This window comes from Leuciscus leuciscus (genome assembly GCF_965113295.1).
Source record: "Leuciscus leuciscus genome assembly, chromosome: 6".
NCBI lineage: Eukaryota > Metazoa > Chordata > Actinopteri > Cypriniformes > Leuciscidae > Leuciscus > Leuciscus leuciscus.
The window spans coordinates 10,074,015-10,093,790 of NC_138730.1; the positions used below are offsets into that span (position 1 = coordinate 10,074,015).

General features: G+C 39.4%; 1 protein-coding gene across 1 annotated transcript; it reads right to left on the reverse strand.

Annotated features, from left to right (window-relative positions):
* Window positions 1–12,588: 12,588 nt before the first annotated feature.
* On the reverse strand, window positions 12,589–17,926 carry LOC309501771 (uncharacterized protein). The gene is made up of 5 exons (XM_082174022.1): window positions 17,348–17,926; window positions 16,907–17,241; window positions 13,356–13,775; window positions 13,086–13,240; window positions 12,589–12,959 (listed from the first exon to the last, which is right to left on the reverse strand). The coding sequence occupies exons 1-5, from the start codon at window positions 17,688–17,690 to the stop codon at window positions 12,695–12,697; spliced, it is 1,518 nt and encodes a 505-aa protein (XP_082030148.1). The 5' UTR covers window positions 17,691–17,926; the 3' UTR covers window positions 12,589–12,694.
* Window positions 17,927–19,776: the final 1,850 nt, after the last annotated feature.

Consider the following 19,776-nt stretch of genomic DNA (forward strand, 5'->3'; position numbering starts at 1 on the left):
TTATCACATTCTAAACATACTTTTGTATATAGTTTTTGTAGTGAATAAATACAAGGACAAAAACTGTGTTGATTGTATATTGTTCTTATTTTAAATAATTATGAACATTATGTAGATTATTTGCACTGTAAGAAAAAATTATGCTGTTTACATAAAATATTAGCTATTCACCTTATTTTCCATGACAACAAGGGCGACGCCATTACGCTCATTTTGTCATCTTACTTCCGGCTGAAAGGACCTACGCTAGTTTCTAGCGTAATTCTATAGTTGTAACGGTAAAATATGTTAAGTATTATACTGCCCTACAAAGGCAAAACGCCGTAACATCATGTTTGGTCAAAAATGAGTTAGTGTCATTTTTGTGGTATTTGAGACCTCCTTTATCATGTGAATAAATATCGTGAGTCAATTTGATTGTTTTAACGAGAAAATAAAGGGCCATGACAACCGTAACTTCCAAAACCATACGAGAAACCACAGCAGAACACCGTAACAGTTGTTACGGCTCTTTGCCTTTGTTCCAGCACGCTGAAGTTGAGTTACGGTGTTCTGACTTTGTTTAGCCTGGCATCAAGAGAGATGTTACGGTGCCGCTGTGATGTTACTGTACTCTGGCTTTGTCATACTGTCAAATGTGGCGCTCTTTAATTGTCACCAAACCACGTAACGTTGTTAACATACACACAACACATCTTTGGCCAGACTAACTGCTCATGCAATCAGAAACAAAGCAAGGTGAACAAGCCATACTTAGATGGTATGCAAGCTAATAGGTTGTCATAAATGTTGTTATTTTTGTTCAGGGCGAGGGTTCAGATCTGTCAATATCAGTAGTGACAGCCCGGAGCTAGCTAAATTTAATCTGTGTCACGTAAGTTAGCGCTAACGTTGACACTCGCCTCACATCAGACGCCGAAAACCAATTATTAAATACACAGGCATCCTACCTTTCCATGCAATCCGATATAATCCATGGAAGAGGCATAATCCATAATCCATAGCAATGCACGTCATCTGCTGTATCCACAACAATCCATACGTGTTTGAGCCATATTTCCTTCTTGCAGGTGTTCATGTCAGATCTTACACAAATCCATATAGCACTAAGCTAGTTGTCGCTAACGTCCGTACAAAGTAGGCTAACCTAAATGGTAAAAGTAATTCCAACTTTTTTTCGGTTGACTCTGTCTATATTATCTCAGAATTAAAAAGCAGTAATCCAAGTCGAGCGTTGACTGTGCATCTTGAGCAGTTTGGTGGCCCTTAAGTTAACCCTTTAACTGTCACCGTCATTTTAATTCAACCTCTAATAAACGCATAAAAAGAGCGCATATGTGCGTTATAGCGGGCAGCCGCATCACGAATCGAGAATCCATAATATTTTTGTTTATATATTTTTTTAAATCGGACTTTTTTTTTTTTTGATAATTTAATTGGTGTTATTTTTTTTAACTCTTGGTATAAAAACAAACTGAGCTTTCTACCAATCTTCCATTATTTTTCATGTTTATTGCTATTTCAAAATAAAGGCCTAAACACGCCTAATGAATATGAAATATTCTTGTTGCAAAATGATAAATTACTGCTCCTCTGTAATTTATAAAAAAAAACAAACATTTGTATTCAATTATAATTAAATTATCTTTATTGTGAAAATATTTCTTGCATTTATTCATACTGTACATACTGTACTGCAAAGTAACTTATCTGTTTACGTTTTACTTATCTGTTTATCTGTATCGGTCATACTGTTTAACGTTGTTAGTGTTGCCGCACTATCCTGATCATTATAGCACTAAATAGGAACAACCAAAGGTCTTCTATATAATTTAAAACACATACCATGATGACTAGACCTTGGTTAGGTGTTCTTATAATGGATGTAAGTATGGGGGACAGCAAGCAAATATTGATTATATGTCAGTTACTGCCTTTTGCCTTTGCACGACTCCTTATTTTTGGCATATGATACAAAGGCAGAGTACAGTAACAGCCAAACAAGGGTCAAAGGTCAAGTTTGAGCTCAAGATTTTTTGCATACAAACATTTCTTCATTATAGCAACTAGTTGTCAAATTTTGGGAGTCCTACCTATAATACTTTTGTCTGGACAAAACAGAAACTTTAAAGTCATTTTTCTCAGTTTCACACTCTAGCGAGTTAAGGTCTTTTGCCTTTGCAGGGCAGAATATGCTCAGTTAGGGGCTGCCATAACAATTGGATTAAGAGGATAAAACAATTTAACCAACGGTGTTACGAACACAATGTAAAGCGATCGGATTGTTGTGGTGTACTTTATGATTTACACCCACCACCACCTCAAGACGACGAGGAGGAGCACCTGAGGCAGTGGCGGAAGGCGCTAAACTTGAAGTGCTCACCCAAGCGCTCTTATGTGTGTTCGTACCATTTTATGGACGGGGAGCAGACTGACGAACGAACACCCTTACCCAGAGTAAAGGCTCGGCTACGGTGTTCTGGTAAAGAAGTCCTGACGGGTGCTGAACAGGTTGTCAGATTCAGGTAAGCTAACGTTAACTTACCTAACTGTTGTTTCCTAACTTACCTATCTATGTGCTTGTTAGCCTAACGTTAGATGAAGTCCGTTCTATGAATACATTTAAGATTAGTAACGAGCCGTTCACAAAATACAACGAATCTTGCATGATTACCATTGGTGAAAAGGAGAGATGCATTAAAAACGAGACACACAATCTCCTAACTCGCCGTAGGTCAATATCAATATCTGAGTGAGAGATGTAGCTAGCTGGCCTCCTTACAGGAATAATGTGAGCTATTGTAAGACTGTAATGTACCATAATATATTGTACTATCGTGAATATTCATTCATTCTTTATTTCAGACCCTTAGGTCCATATCACAAAGTAAACGAAATGTAAGAAATATGACATATAGGTGATATATGTCATATTTTGGTGTAGCCAATCATGACACCTATATGTCATATTTCTTATATTTCGTTTACTTTGTGATATGGACCTAAGGGTCTGAAATAAAGAATGAATGAATATTCACGATAGTACAATATATTATGGTACATTACAGTCTTACAATAGCTCACATTATTCCTGTAAGGAGGCCAGCTAGCTACATCTCTCACTCAGATATTGATATTGACCTACGTAGTCGTAGAGTTAGGAGATTGTGTGTCTCGTTTTTAATGCATCTCTCCTTTTCACACTGTTCTAAGTATGAGTGCCATCATAAATTCATTCTCATGATCTATTTTAAGTATTAATGTCAAAATGTTTATGGTTACTTCCATAGAACATCGATGAGCGTCAGTGTTGCAGTGGACAACTGTGAGGATGATCACAACCACATTAGATTAGATTAGATTAGATTCAACTTTATTGTCATTACACAAGTACAGGTACAAGGCAACGAAATGCAGTTTAGGTCTAACCAGAAGTGCAATAGCAGCAAGTGCAGGATATACAGTGGTTCCATAAGTGCAGAACATGGATATGTACTGAATAAATATAAGTTGAATACTATTATAAACAAAAATTTACAGATAGATTTGTCCTATGAATATAATATACAGATAACTATTACTGTGAACAGAATTTACAGCTAGATATGTACTGAATATAATATACAGATGGCTATTACTATAAACAGAATTTTTACAGATAGATATGTACTGAATATAATATACAGATGACTGTTACTATAAACAGAATTTTACAGATAGATATGTACTATGAATATATATACAGATGGCTGTTACTATAAACAGAATTTTACAGATAGATATGTACTATGAATATATATACAGATGGGTGTTACTATAAACAGAATGTGAGCATAATATACAGATGGCTATTACTATAAACAGAATTTTACAAATAGATATATGTATAAGTTAGGCTAAAATGAGCAGTATAACAATGGATTTAAAGTAGTGCAAATAAAGTTTGGACAGAAGCTATCCGAGTGAAAGTGCAGTGGAAGTAATTGCATATTACAGTTAAAGTACGGTATTGCAAATGTATATGTAAACAGTCGGTACTGTAAATAAACAGTCGGCAGTGCAAATTGAGCATATTCCAGTCAAGGTAGTAGTGCAAGATGCATATGTAAACAGTTGTTTCTGTAATAACAGTCAGCAGTGCAAATGAACATTATAGTATTGCAAATAACAAAATGGAGGCAGGTGTGAGGAGGGAGAGGAGAGTCAATCAGTATATGAGGGGAGTGGGATCAATGAGGGTTAGAGTTTAATAAAGAGACAGCTCTGGGGAAAAAACTGTTCTTTAGTCTGCTGGTCCTGGTCCGGAGGCACCTGAAACGCCTGCCGGAGGGTAGGAGAGAAAACAGTCTGTGGGCTGGGTGAGAGGAGTCCTTAAGGATGCTGCGAGCTCGATGCAGACAGCGTTTCCTCTGGATGTGCTCGATGGCAGGTAGTGGAGTCCCAGTGATGCGCTGGGCGGTTTTCACCACCCGCTGCAGTGCCTTGCGCTCTGCAACAGAACAGCTCCCATACCACACTGTAGCACAGTTGGTCAGGATGCTTTCTATTGCACAGCGATAGAAGTTCACCAGGATAGTGGAGGAAAGCTGATTCTTCCTCAGTGTCCTCAGGAAGAAAAGGCGCTGGTGAGCCTTCTTGACCAGGCTGGAGGTGTTGGTTGTCCAGGTCATGTCCGCCGAGATGTGGGTCCCCAGGAACTTGAAACTGGAGACACGCTCAACAGCCATTCCATTGATGTGGATGGTGTCGTGTGTGCCTCTTGACACTTTCCTGAAGTCCACGATGAGCTCCTTCGTTTTGGTGGTGTTGAGGAGCTGGTTATTTTCAGTGCACCATGTGGCCAGGTGCTTGATCTCCTCCCTATAGGCAGTCTCATCGTTGTTGCTGATGAGACCAATCACCGTAGTGTCGTCCGCAAACTTGACGATGGAATTAGATCCGTACACAGGCTTGCAGTCGGAGGTGAAGAGGGAGTAGAGAAACGGGCTTAGCACACAGCCCTGTGGTACACCAGTGTTGAGTGTGATGGACGTGGAGCAGTTGGAGCCTGATCGAACATTCTGGGGTCTGTTGGTCAAAAAGTCCAAAATCCAGTTGCACATGGAGGTGTTGATGCCCAGGTCTCCAAGTTTGGCTATTAACTTAGTTGGGATGACAGTGTTGAATGCTGAGCTGAAGTCAACAAAGAGCATGCGTGCATAAGTGTTCTTATTGTCCAGATGTGTGAGCACAGAGTGCAGTGCCATGGAAACTGCATCCTCTGTGCTCCTATTGCTACGGTAGGCAAACTGGTGTGAGTCCAATGTGGATGGAAGAGAGTCTTTTAGGTGTGCCAGGACCAGCCGCTCAAAGCACTTCATTACGATGGGTGTGAGTGCTACAGGGCGGTAGTCATTAAGGCACTTCGGGCTGGAGTGTTTTGGCACTGGCACAATGGAAGTGCATTTAAAGCATGTTGGTACAGCTGCTTGGGCAAGAGACAGGTTGAAAATGTCTGTAAAAACCCCAGCGAGCTGCTCCGCACATGCCCTGAGTACGCGTCCAGGGATGTTGTCTGGTCCAGCAGCCTTGTGCGCGCTGATCCTGCTCAGTGCATTGCAGACATCTGTGGAGGAGAGTGTGATCGGCGGGTGGTCAGCTGAGGATTTGAGCTTGGTGGCAGTTTCTCTGTTGTCTCTTTCAAAGCGAGCATAAAAGTCATTTAGCTCGTTCAGGAAGTTGACATCAGTGGCTGCGGGGGTGGAGTGAGAGGGTTTGTAGTCACTGATGGCCTGAATGCCCTGCCACATGCGCCGAGGGTCAGCGTTGGAAAAGTGTCCCTCTATCTTAAGCTTGTAGCAGTGCTTGGCCTCTTTGATGCCCCTTTTCAGATTTGCTCTGGATGTGCTATAGGCTTGTGCATCTCCTGATCTGAAGGCAGTGTTGCGTGTCTTCAATAGGAGTCGCACTTCCCTGTTCATCCATGGCTTCTGATTTGGGTATGTGGTGATCTGCTTCTGGGTTGTAACACTGTCAATGGTGGTATTGATATAATCCAGTACAGAGGAGGTGTAGCAGTCAATGTCCGTGTGAGAGCCACTGGTGGCTTGAGAAGCAAACATACTCCAGTCTGTGTGTAGAAACCTTTCCTGGAGTGAGGAATCTGCCCCCACAGGCCACACCTTGATGGTCTTCACTGATGGCTTCACGCGATTGATGAGAGGTGCATATTTGGGGGTGAGGAACAAAGAAAGGTGATCTGACTGTCCCAGGTGGGGGAGGGGTGTCGCGACGTAAGCTTCAGCCATGTTTGTGTAAACATGGTCTAAGGTTTTGTTTCCTCTGGTGTGACAGGAAACATGCTGGTGAAATTTCGGTAGCACTGACTTTAAGTTTGAATGATTAAAATCACCCGCAACAATAAACGCAGCTTCCGGGTGAACGGTCTGTTGTTTACTGATGGCTGCGTGAAGTTCTTTCATAGCAAACTTGGCATCAGCATCCGGGGGAATATAGGCTGCAGTTATAATAGTGGAAGTGAACTCCCGCGGTAGATAAAACGGTCTACATTTAACCATGAGAAACTCAAGGTTAGCTGAACAATGTCTCCCAACAATAGCAGAGTTTGTGCACCAAGCTTTGTTAATGTAAATGCACAATCCACCACCTCTGGTCTTACCGGAGCCATCTAATGTTCTATCCGCCCGGAATGTATGGCGTCCCGCTAGCTCAATAGCGTTGTCCGGTATTCCGCTGTTTAACCATGTTTCCGTGAAAATTAGAACATTACAGTTCAAAAGTCTCTTGCTGTATGTGATGTTGAGTCGAATCTCCTCCATTTTGTTCAACAGCGACCGTACATTGGCAAGGAAAATGCTGGGTAAAGAGAGCCGGTGTGGTGTTAGCTTTAGCTTAGCTCTTAGTCCTCCGCGCTTCCCCCGCCTTTGTTTACGATCTCGACGCCGCCTGCGAGCACTTCCGCCCGGCCGGGCAGAGTGCATAGCCCCGGGTGTTTTGGCGATCTCAGGAAGGAGTCGAAGGTTGTCCATAAAACTGTCGGAAATTCGCAAACCAATATCCAAAAGCTCACCTTGGGTGTACGATGTTAAGGCACAACTGTTCTGCACGAACAGACCCGAAATGAGCAAGAAAAATACTGCTAAATTGCAGAATCTGGAGAGACCTTACATGCCCCAGACCTGTGATGCAGAAACACAATCGGAGGATCCATCTGTCTCTGACCACAACTACGCTCCAAAATCTCAACTCAACCTGAAGCCACCTACATCTGAAATGGGAACACAATGCGTTGAGCCAGTGCCATAGTACATAACTCTGCTGAGAAACAACCACCATTGTCAGCTCTACACAGGGTCGACATTGGATGCGTTCCATTCAGTTGCCGAGCACCTTACCAGTTCATACAGCAACAGCTTTCAGCTACACACTTGGGATCAGCTCCTGATGACTCTGATGAAGCGGCGTCTTAAAGGGTTAGTTCACCCAAAAATGAAAATTCTGTCAGTAATTACTCACCCTCATGTTGTTCCAACCCCGTAAGACCTTTGTTCATTTTCGGAACACAAATTAAGATATTTTTGATTAAACTGAGAGCTGTCTCACTCCTCCATTTTTTTTTTTTTTTTCTTACGGGGTTGGAACAACATGAGGGTGAGTAATTACTGACAGAATTTTCATTTTTGGGTGAACTAACCCTTTAATTTATTGCAGGGTGATCTTGCTGAAAGGTTTGGTGTTTCTCAGTCCACTGTAAGCAAGGTGATTTTGCGTTGGCTTGACATCATGGAGAAGTGTTTCAGAGAGCAGTTTCCAAACACAACATGTAGAGCACAATATATCAAAATATCGCAAATGTATATATCGCAATATGCATAATTTTTTTTTAGCTTTAATAAGCTTTAATCAGTTTATATAATTCATACAGTGAAAAACTAAGCAGTGTTTTACTTTTACATTTGATTATTCAGTTTCTGTTGTTAAATAGACCTAATGTAGGATAACCTGAACCCTGTGGTTTACACTGATGTTAAAATAACACTTCTTATATACAGTAAAACACTGATGTTCACTTTCACAAGTTGAAGGGATGTTTTCTTGTTACAAAAAGAATGTGAAACACATATGTAGGTTATATAATTTTAAATCTAATTTAAGTTAATTTTATATACTTTAAGCATTATCGTATCGCATATCGAATATCGCATTGTTTAATGAGTTATTATCGCATTTTTCTTCAATATCGTGCACTTAATAACTTCTTCCAGGCAATGAAGTAATGGCAGACAGAGGCTTCACCATTACCGATCTCCTCTATGAAATGAAGGTGAAACTTGTCCTTCTTCTGAATCTTGTAAAACAGATTTTACCTGTTATGAATAGTTATTTTTATAAACCTTTACAATGTGCCCAGATTTTACCTGTTGTGAATAGTTGTTTTTATAAACCTTTACAGTGTGAGCAGATGTTACCTGTTATGAATAGTTGTTTTTATAAACCTTTACAGTGTGAGCAGATGTTACCTGTTATGAATAGTTGTTTTTATAAACCTTTACAGTGTGAGCAGATGTTACCTGTTATGAATAGTTATTTTTATAAACCTTTACAATGTGACCAGATTTTACCTGTCAGTCATTTATTATTAAACCATATAATGTGAGCTCTGTAGATTCCCCTTAAAACTTAAATGATTCTTCTAGTTAGAAGGAATAAGTCACGTCAAGTTTGCAAATGAATACCATCTTGGTTTATTACTTATGAAATGTAAATGGTGAAATGTATCTACATGAAGGTCAGCAGAAGGTGTCTCTAGCTTCCTGAAAACATCAAACACTTCTTACAGCTGATTTTATACAACTTATTTAATCATTCATATTTAACCAATTACCTAATCTCCTATCCTTAACCCTAAATATTCTCATTCCTTCTTATTTACAAATAATTTTTCATTGCTGCTCCATCAACTCCTGACAGGACGTAGTTAAATATTCCCATAGGTTAACGTTACCTCTGGCCACGTTAACAATGACGATGGATGAGACAATGTGAGACCAACTGATCGTCGTACGAAGTTTTCTCCGTGCTCCCAATTTAAAACATTTACGGTATTAACGTTATTTGTCATTTTGATAAAGTTTTGGCTAACTATAAACAATCTTCTAACTACTGAAATAGCTACCGGATGTGCCGTGTCAGTTTAGCGGAAGTCGGATGACAAAATGCGGAAGCGCGAAGTATTAAAAGTGGGCGGGGCGGAATAAGGTGAATAGAATCCATGAAAGTTCTTCTGCTTCCTGAAAACCTTGGTAAATTCCGCTGGGGGAGGGGTACTTATTTCTTATAGCTGTAACAACACAGCTTGGCAGAACTCTTCTTTGTCTGCGTCCAAGACGCTCTCCTTTCAGTCCCCACTCCAGAACCACCCGGTAAGCCACAAGTCTGCACTGGCTAGGGAGGGGGAGGGCAAGAGGTTTTTCGGTCATTCATGCAGATACAATTACAGCTGGCGATGCGAACTAAAATCACACAATATTTGCTCTATACATCAGAAATAATCGCACCGATGTAAAACATAACTTTTCTAAAGTACATACTCAGTGAATAACTGTCCATCTGCTCCCTCCAGTATGGGTCGCCGCCTCCAATTTATTTTAGGGACATGGAAAAAAGTTTCAAGTACAGCTTTGTTTATCAGAGAGGGGAAATCTTCAGACTGTACAAAACAGTGTGACTCCAGGGTTTCGCGACGCAACAGGTCCCACTCCGTGCAACACAGGCACTCCTGTTCGGTGTCCATAGCTTCACAATGTCCGCAAGTACACCACCAGTTTCCTGAAGTACGAGGTTGTGTTGCGGCATTGACCACCGGTAGCTCTCTCTCTCTCGTAGCCCTATCACAGAGCTCCCGCAGCTCTTCGTCAGTATATTCTGGCTCGAAAAGATAAGGGCGTCCATCAAACATAAACGGATCGTCGGTTGAATAATCCGCCATCTCGATAGTGTGTATCCTGTGGAAGCACTAGTCTCTGTTGCGTTCAGTTTTTTTTTTTTTTTTTTTTTGTCTGTTACGTTCAGTGCTTTCTTCCGGAAACAACGGACCTGAGATTCCAAGTCACAGTTCATATCACTTAGCAACGGCGTTCGTTGCTCGACTAGTCGAGACTGTTTTCCAAGATGGCTCCTGCATGTAAACGCGTAATGTACTGTCTTTATAAAGTATCTTCTTATTAAACTGTCTGTACACTTACAAAGTTCTCAATGCTTCGGTTTGCATGTAGGGACCCTCATTATGCTACCGTGTTAGTGTGAGGCTATTTTGAGCCTTGTTAGTGGTATTAACTAGCGATTTACTTTTACTTACTTTGTGCCCCATATACTAGTGTTATGAGCTAATCTGTTTTTAAAGATAAAACTCTATACATTAAATTTTCATGAAAACGCATCGCAGGGAACGATCGACTCGGTAACCATGTGTTAATTACCCCAGGTTCATTTTTCACTGGATTTGTCCTTTAAGGGGTGATCTCATCCGTGATAAGTGACAACAGTAATGTTCTGAGGTTGAAGTTGCATCTGCGCGCACACACACACACACACACACACAAACACACACCCTTTACACATCTACATAAATTGCTCCTGTATATTTCATATTGTCACTCGCTGCCTTTTTTTATTTTTTACTGTTTATATTTACTTTTGTATGACTTTTTTTTTATTCTTTGAGTTTGTGTACAATAGATTTTATCAGATTTGCATTAACAAATTTTTTTAACATTTTTACATGAACAACATTCTGTATTTGTAAATATTCACTTATGTACAACAATACTTATGCTCAGCATTTTTAAATAGTATGTAATTGATTGTCTAAAAAATTAGTTTTAATACTATTAACAGCAGCAGCACTTTACAGTTGTTTTGTGATTTGAATAAAATGTTTCTGAGCCATATTTTCTATTAATTCATTATGCTCATGTATCTGTTCTGCAGTTTCAGTCGCTGACCAACAAATTCATCCACAAGCTGGGGCAACATTGTTGAGAAATAAAATCTCTTCAGATATCCTACCCTCTCCAGAACATAGGGCTCATCAAATGGTACAGTGAACATAACTGTGTCATTTGGGCTCCAGATAAACAACTTGGCCATCTTCAGACCGGCACAAAACATGCCTAATTGTACCTGCATGTAATATCCTCGGCTACCTGTTTTCTGAAGTTGTGGTACTCCATCTTCTAGCTTGATATCACTGCAGTTATGGTCAAGTTGATCCAAGAGGGTAGAATGGAGTTTACTTGGGATGGGACATTTTATTTCAAGTAGGACAGATGAGTCAATTACCCCATCTGGGCTGGCTGACAACCATGGCTCTGTGACACTAACAACGATGCCGCTATGTGTAATACTCATGCCTTGCCCTCGAAGTGCATTACCAGCAACCACCTCATTCTCCTTACCATAATTTGTGGCATAGTTGCCACGAAAGGAGGGGTACAGGTGCTCTGCCATAAACTTATCAGGGTTGGTGGATGCTCTAGAAGGAACCTTTTTAGCTGAACTTGCAGTTATTCTCAATTGTGACCAGTCACGGAAAGTAGGGACACAAGTCGGTTCTGGGGCATTTTGAGTTATTCACATATTCTGAAAGTGTAGTCTCCAAGCTTTCCAACGATGTGTAACACATGGAAATCTGATAATATTTGGAGAAGTTGTGGCCATTTGAAGGTAGGCACTCAAAAAAGCACAAAGGGGAGAAAACAGCTTCTAAAGATTGTGCAGTTCTCACCTCTCTCTCCTGCTGGGAGTGACAATAGGGCTCATTTACATCTCATTTACATAAGCCATGCCCCCTGTAAAGCTCCCCCTGTAAAGCACAGGGGGGAGCAGAAAGGTCAGAAAAATGTGCCATCAAAGAAAAAATATATATGTTTGCAAACAGGTAATATATAAATAAATGTCTCTTAGCATCTACCGATTAAACTGTATAGGCAACTCTTATGTACACTGAATAAAAATTATTTTATACGCAATGAAAGGTTTCACAGACTAGGAATAGGGATGGGCGATATGGCCTACAATCCATATTGCGATATACATTGCAGCCTCTTGCGATATATAAATTATAATAAAACCATTTCAGAAGAGGTTACACAGACCCTGCTTAACAACTGCTAAATGTAGTTTTAAAAGAAAGAAAGAAAGAAAGAAAGAAAGAAAGAAAGAAACGGTGCATATAGTTTTGAGAACATTTATTGTGCAAAACTGTAATTATACAACATAATGTTGCAGATAAATAAAATTCAAGTACACTAGCTGCAGAGACTTTAAGTTGGCCTAATGTTTATATTATGGCTTGGAGCTTATGAAACCCCAAATTTAAAATTTGAATATTGTGAAAAGGTTTTCATAAAGCTGTAAGCCATAATCATCAAAACTATAACAAATAAAGGCTTGAAATATCTCTCTTAGTGCCATGCCATAGACAGTAAAAAGTGCAAAACAGTGCAGAAGGCACCAAATGTAGTTTTAGTTAAGCTATTTTCTTAAAGTAAAAAAAAAAAAAAAAAAAATTAATAATAAAAAAAAAAAAAATATATATATATCAGTCAATCAAAACAGAGCTGGCCCTCCTGACCACTTTTACTTGGTAATAGCAGCATAAGACAAAGGTCTTTGTGACACAGTCCAAATGATATCACATTCGCATCCTCTTCAGTGGACTCTTCTGTGTTGTGACCCTTGGCGCTGGGCATGTGATGTCTCTTGCCTCGTCAGCACAGAATGGCCTGATTTTTTCATACAGATAGGTCTGCCTGTCAATGTTCAGTCCAGGTGGGGCCAGGACAGGAAGACCGTCGATAGGGGGCAGATCTGCTCCGTTGCGCAGTAGCTGATATTCGACAGGTTGTGCATCACAGTGAGCTTTTGCAAGCACCACACCTGGTCTCTTGGCATCAAAGCTGTGACAGAATAAGCACATAAGACATTTTAAACATGGCAAAGTATTTTTTCATAAAAAAACTGTCATGTGTATGTTGTTGCTATGTTATATTGTATGTACACAATGTGAAAGTTTCAATAAGTACCTGAAGTGCTGATAACTCTTGATCTGTGGGAGTCTACGGAAATGGCGAGTCAGATGCTGCTGCCAGTCGAAGGTCTGGACTAAAACTTTGCCCTCTGCCGTTCCAACAAGCTGTGGGATATTGAGGTGACTCACAGGAGAGCTGTTTTCCACAACCTGATGACAAAAAAAGAAGAGAGAAAAAAAAAAAAAAGATCTTCAGTTAAACGTTTTATTGAAGCAGAACAGAAAACAGCACTGAAGTCATTAAAGCAAAGTAAAGTTAAAGTACCTCAGCGATGTCTGCCAAAGTGTTGACTCTTGTCTTCATGTAGGCTTGCTTGAGGAGTCCAAAGCCACAGTCAGGGGAAAACTTGGTGTGGCCAACAATAGGGAAGTTGATTTCAATTTTATCGTGAAGCTTGTGTCCAACCCGCCAGGCAAGGTACCAGAGCATGAAGTTGTTCTTGTTCTGCCCACTGCAGTTGTCACAATGAAGATCCACCTCTGTTTCTCCAACTCCAAAGTTGCAGAAGAAATGATGCATGTAGCTGATGACTTCATTGCTTCCCTTAGTAGATGACATGCCTTCATCAATCAGGTAATTCACCTGTTTCTGCAGCCCTTCACAGGAAACACCAAATAGGCCACATTTCCATGGGGTCAGGAAGTACATTGGTCCTGGCTGGAGAGGGTTTGAGGGAAAGTGTAACTGTAGGAGACAGAGGGAGAGAGGGAACTTGGATAAGAATGAAATTTGTGTCTATTCATAACTGTCCAATAAAGATATAAATTACTATATTGATGCTATTTTGCATTTGCGCTATTATCAGGCTGCTTATTCTCATGCACCAAATCGCCCTTTAACCCTCTGAGGTCTGAGGGGTTTTTGGGGTCCTTGAGATGTTCTGACATGCCCTGACATTTGTGCTTTTTTCAGTTGCTTATAAACATATTAATGGCAAAGGTATAATTACACTCTATTTAGCACAAACAGGGCTACCATAATATGTGAGCAACATGCATGTACATGTTTGTATTTTTGAGAGAATAATGTTTATGCATGGTTATTGAAAAAACTAAAAACTAAAGTTTCTGAAATAAGGCCACAAAACACATACTAAATACGTGTCAATAAGACTTTTGACTAATTGATGTCTTTGCCTAGAGTTTTTTCTTCAAAATGATGTGAAAATCATCCTGCCCTTATCATTCACATAACACAATACATTGATTTAAATCTTGTAAAACACTTTTTGTTTGTAAAGGCAATATGCGCAAGGGGTGTCAACCATTCAACAGCATCATGCATATGTAGTGGTTCACACCTTAGGAGACAATGGGGCCCGCATACTTAATGAGCTATTCATTCAGGTGTGTCACCTATAGCCACAAGAAAGAATGCAAGAGCAATATATATACACACATATATATATATATATATATATATATATATATATATATATATATATATATATATATATATTCTACCAAATTGGTTCACAGTTGGAAGCATGTCAATTTTTTTTTTTTTTTTTTTTTACAAATTTTGCTTGCAAATTGTATAATATCCAAGGAAAACGTGTCTATTAATTGTGCAGTTAATTCTCATACTGTATTTTCAGTTTTGGAATATGTATCCTCTCCCCAAATTTGTCAATAATAAAACACAATAAAAATTATTTAAAGAAAATGCTTATATTTACCTTTTAAAATTTGTTTACATCTACCTTGTAAATATATATTTTTTTATTAAAAAGGTTACAATTACAACAACAATTGAAGTGTAATCTTTCTTTGTAAAAACTAAAGTATACAATTTATCATACATATTTCAAACTTCGAATATAGCCTACATTGACAAAACATACTATATATTTAACATATTAGCAAAAATTGGCAAACAAAAGCTTATTTGAGGTGGCAGATATTTTACAGTAAAAATGTGTAATCTATCCAAAACTAATCAACGAAATGTTGTCTTTCATATGTCTGTAACATAGGTCTTTCGTTTTTATTATAAGGAATATAAATGTTAATTTGCAGTTTAATACGTTGCTTATACAAATACATTTTATTTCAACATATTTCAATCGATTTTACTCAGTATAGCAAAATAGTTTGCTAAAAGCAGATCATTTATTCACACACAGAAACGCAATTCAAATTTAAACCGTCTGTGATGATGGGCTAGGTTAATTACATCATCACTAGGGTGCCAGCCTAAAGTTTGTTGTATTTTGTGTGTTGACAATGGGTACGTTGATGGACAGTTCCAAGATCATGTGTTCCATGTGTTAATGTGGTGAAGGATACAAGAGTCCTTGTTTGTTAAATTATTTATTGTGTAAGTTTGCATTTTACTGCACATATTAGATCTTGTCTGTCTAATCCAGTGTTTAGAGGTGGGTTCTGGTAGTGCGCATATCCGGAACGTACCATTTTTCAAAATGGAGGGAGACATGAGTGCTATGAAGTGTTAATGTTGGAGTGTTTGTTATGTATGTTATGTATGTTTGTATTATGGTTACTTTAGGAAAAAATGAGTTTATGAGAATGTATATTAGTTATGTAGCTACAAATGTTTTGCTGTGAAAGTTGGTTGTGTGATTTGGAGAAAGGTTCCCCCCGTGCATATGGTTTGATCCACCAGTGTTTGGGCGGGAAACTTGTGTATTTAAACAAAGGTCTGAGCAGGGTAAGGGGGGTTGCATCCTGTGAATTCTGTGCAAACATTTGAATTTGTCTGAGGTGAGACATGCTGTTACCAATGTGGATGTGCCACTAGGCATTGTTTAGTGCCAGTTTTTGCTGCTCACAGCATTTTATTTTTGGTTTTTGTAACACCAGTGCTTGTTGCATTAAGTGTTTTTTTTTGTTTCTTTTTGTTTCTTTGTTTATTTTTGTGCACCTTGTGGACTGCTTCTTGAAGATGCAGCTTCTAAAATAAATCACGTCTGGTAATTTGAAAACCACTCCCTTGTACTGAGCCTTCCTACCTTCTCCCAGGCCTTTCGGCATTTCGCTACGTGACACCGTCTTTTTGCGAGTTGTGGTAAACAGCGCATCTCATGCCGTTCATTCATTCACACAGAAACGCGATTTACTTGAGAATGAAAAAAAAAACGTACTACATTATTCCATCCGTTGCTCCTCGAAATACCAGCACTTCTGAGGTAAGTTTTCCATTAGTATTATTCCTCACAGCGCTGCGAGACAGTGTAGACAACTACACTTATCTGAATAAACTTGATGTGTTTTCTCGAGCTGATATGTGGGCGTTCACAGTTTGTATGGGATCGTCTCAGCCATTTGCGTTTGAATAGCGCGCGCTCTCCGTGGGCGTGGCCGATTATAACGTAATGAGATGAGATGAGCTCGACTGGAATCGCTCCCTTTTAATACAGATTTCACAAGATGAGAATATTTGTTTTTTATATAAATTACTTCATTTAAAAGAAGAGAATTCAAGCTTCATGCCTGTGTGTCTGTATGCCTGTTTGACTGAGTATTCGCTCAGTTATTGTTCATTTTCGGACGCGTTTCAGAATGGACTTCACTGGCAGAGAGAAGGCAGAACTCGCTTCGTGTTTATTTTTCTTTATTTGGCAAAAAGCACAACACTTTGTTTTTATTGTGAGTATACACAAAAATAATACACATTTAACAGAATCGATTGATGTATGAAACTCCTATGGGAAATCAAAGTCAACAGAGTATTTATGAGTTTCTTTTACATTGATAAAAAAAAAAGCGAGCTGTTATCGAAGGCGATACCGTAGACCTCAGGGGGTTAAGGGACATTAATAATGTAAAGTGAAGTAAATGTGTGTGAAATATTACCTGCTGAGCAAAATCAAAACTGTAATGCATCCTAATCTTCTTGCTTGCTGGTAGGGACGGTCCAAAAGACAGGTTAGAGCCAGAGCAAATCTTTCTGCAGGCAGCAGTCATGTCGTTGTACACAGCCCTCTCTTTCTGCACAAGGGAAAGATGATCTTGTTGCTTCTTTACTGCTTCAGACTTTCTATCATCTGGGAGGTTTGCACCTTGTATCAGCTGCTCGTTATTGCTTTGGCACTGCCAGCAGAGATCTGTGCGCGGCCGGCAACTTTTGATGTGTGGGAGAAGTCGGTTCCACAGTGCTTTGAAACTGGTTTTACAAACTGCACGCTCACCTGAAAAACAGATATTGCTTATGGTTAATTGTATTGTAATTGCTAATAGTGCTTCGCATTATTTCACATTATAAGCACTCAATTCTAAATCAATGTTTACACATACCAAGCTCCTTAGCAGACTTCATGTAGAGACGCCACACTGAGGCCTTGGACACATGAGTTGGCAGCAACTTCACATGCCAATCCTTATGCCCAGGCTGTCGGCCAGGCAGCATGATGGCATTGTCTTCTGCATAGTTTTTTATGAAGTCCACAACTCTGTTGATATCATCAGGGCGGATAAACCTGGCTGGTGGACGTGGCAGTGAGTGCTTCTTCCTCATACGTGGTCTTGCCCCATTCTCCTCATAGTGTTTGACTATATCAGCCAGGGTGTCTCTGCCAATGCTAAAAAAAAAAAGAAAAAAAAAAGAAAAGTTTAACATCATGGTCTTGCTAACAGGCATCTTGTCTCCTATATCAGAATGTATTGTACAAATTATAGGTACTTTTACTTTACTGAAGTAAATTTTATGATTAATACTTTTTACTTTTACTTCACTACATTTTAGAGTCTGTATCTTTACTTCCTGGTTTAGTCCTGGTTTAGACCTCAGTTAGTGGTTAGACCTGGTTTGAGTCAAATGATTAAAAAAAATCCTGTACATTAAACTCTTCATAAATACTTTTACTTTGACTTATAATGCACATTTTACGGCTACAGATACTTTATACTTTTACTTAAGTAGGAATTTAATCGGATACATTTACTATTACGTTTGTAAATCATTGGTAAGAATATTAAGTAGTACTTCCTCCACCACTGGCTAAATAATTAGCATCACATTCAATTCAAGAGTGCTAACAGGCAGGTTTACGTGGGCTAAGTCATTAACACCAGTCAATTCAAGCAATTGAAGCATTATTCAAATTAATAGCAGATGCTCACATTACCATCTAAAAGCTCATTATAGTAATGGTTTTTTTTTTTGCCAAGTGATATGATGCTAACGATTACAATTAAAACGACAGTCCTGAGCTAGTTAATAACAATAGGTAGGTATGGGAAGGTCTAAACATGGACTAAACATGAGATAATGTGTACGTGTTCTTAGAATGAACACAAAACGACAAACTTTGATGTTTATGGAAACTCACCCCATAAGAAACAGAAAAGTATTCTTGCAGATCTCATTGCCTCCGATGAAATAAGTCGTCCGGGCACACTTTCTCTTTGTCGGGGTCTTCTTTGTGGATGTAACCACCTCCGAAGTTTGCACTGTGCGTCTGTTTGCCTCTAAATGTCCAATAATTCGTATGTCCTGCCACTCTTTTTCCGCAACTAAAGAATCCAGCCGTATGTTGTACATAATGTCTGGAGAAAGCTTCTGACTACAGGACTGTCTCCCATGCAGAGAGTTCTCTTTTCTCCTCGTGTAGCATTTACAGTCAAAGTTACGGATTTTCCCCATTTCACTGTCTATATCCCCATCAAATGTTACTATCGATATAGCCTCTGATATCTTACGGTCCAACTCGTCTGACGCCAGTCCGATACATTCTTCCTCGTCTTCATCTTCGCTCAGTTGTAGATTAGGGATATTATTCAGTCTTATCATGCCGCTTTCATCGTCGCTCAGATCATCTTCAGAATCAGTGAACGCTTGTTCATAAGCATCCGGCTTGTCGAAGAAGTACTTCAAAACATTTGTGTAACGGCCACGGTTCAGCTCGTCTGCGACAATCTTTGCGGCGTCCATCTTCATTGAATTTTGATAAAGCCGGCCAGAGCGCTGCATAAGTAGCCACGCTGATCCCTTGGAGGGCGGGGTCAATAACAAAAGAAACAAAAGCCGGCTTATCCAGTATGGAAATACACACCGACAATGACACGCCCCTACTGCGTGCTAGAAGCTCAGAAAAACAAGCCGATTTCAACCTTAAAATGTTCGCTTTTAAATATACCAATACTGCTATCTCAAACATGGAGAGGCTTCTTCGTGATCTCAACTAACAGATTCTGCAAAAAAGCGAAAATCAACATTTCTGAGAAAAACGAACATTTTCTCATTTTGCTCAAACGTTGTGCTGCCGACTTGTGTCCCTGGTTTCCGTGACGGGTCACAATTTTCTTGTATTGTGCAACAAATCAGAAAAACTCTGCTCTCTTGTTTCAGATTCTAAAGTAGAAGCCTGTGCACTGCTCACTTGAACATACAACTCATAGAAATTATTACATGTCTCACATGTGAGATAAGAACCGGCATGAGTTTGATGGGGTCTTAAAAATCTTGTATCTACTGCAGAATTTGCATGGCTACAGGGTTGCACTACTGGTTTTGCACTGTAACACTTGCCCAATAGACTGTTTTTTAACAGGAAAAGTGGCTTTGTTGGGTCTTTGTCTACATTGTTTATAAATTCTGCATGTGACATATATTGTGGGGTGTTTGGTAGTGGCTGAGCATCTGACACCCTAATGCTAAATTCATCCCCTGCCCTGTGGTGGCTGAAGTTTATGTCCCTCAGTCGTTTTGGCTCAATGTTCCTGAC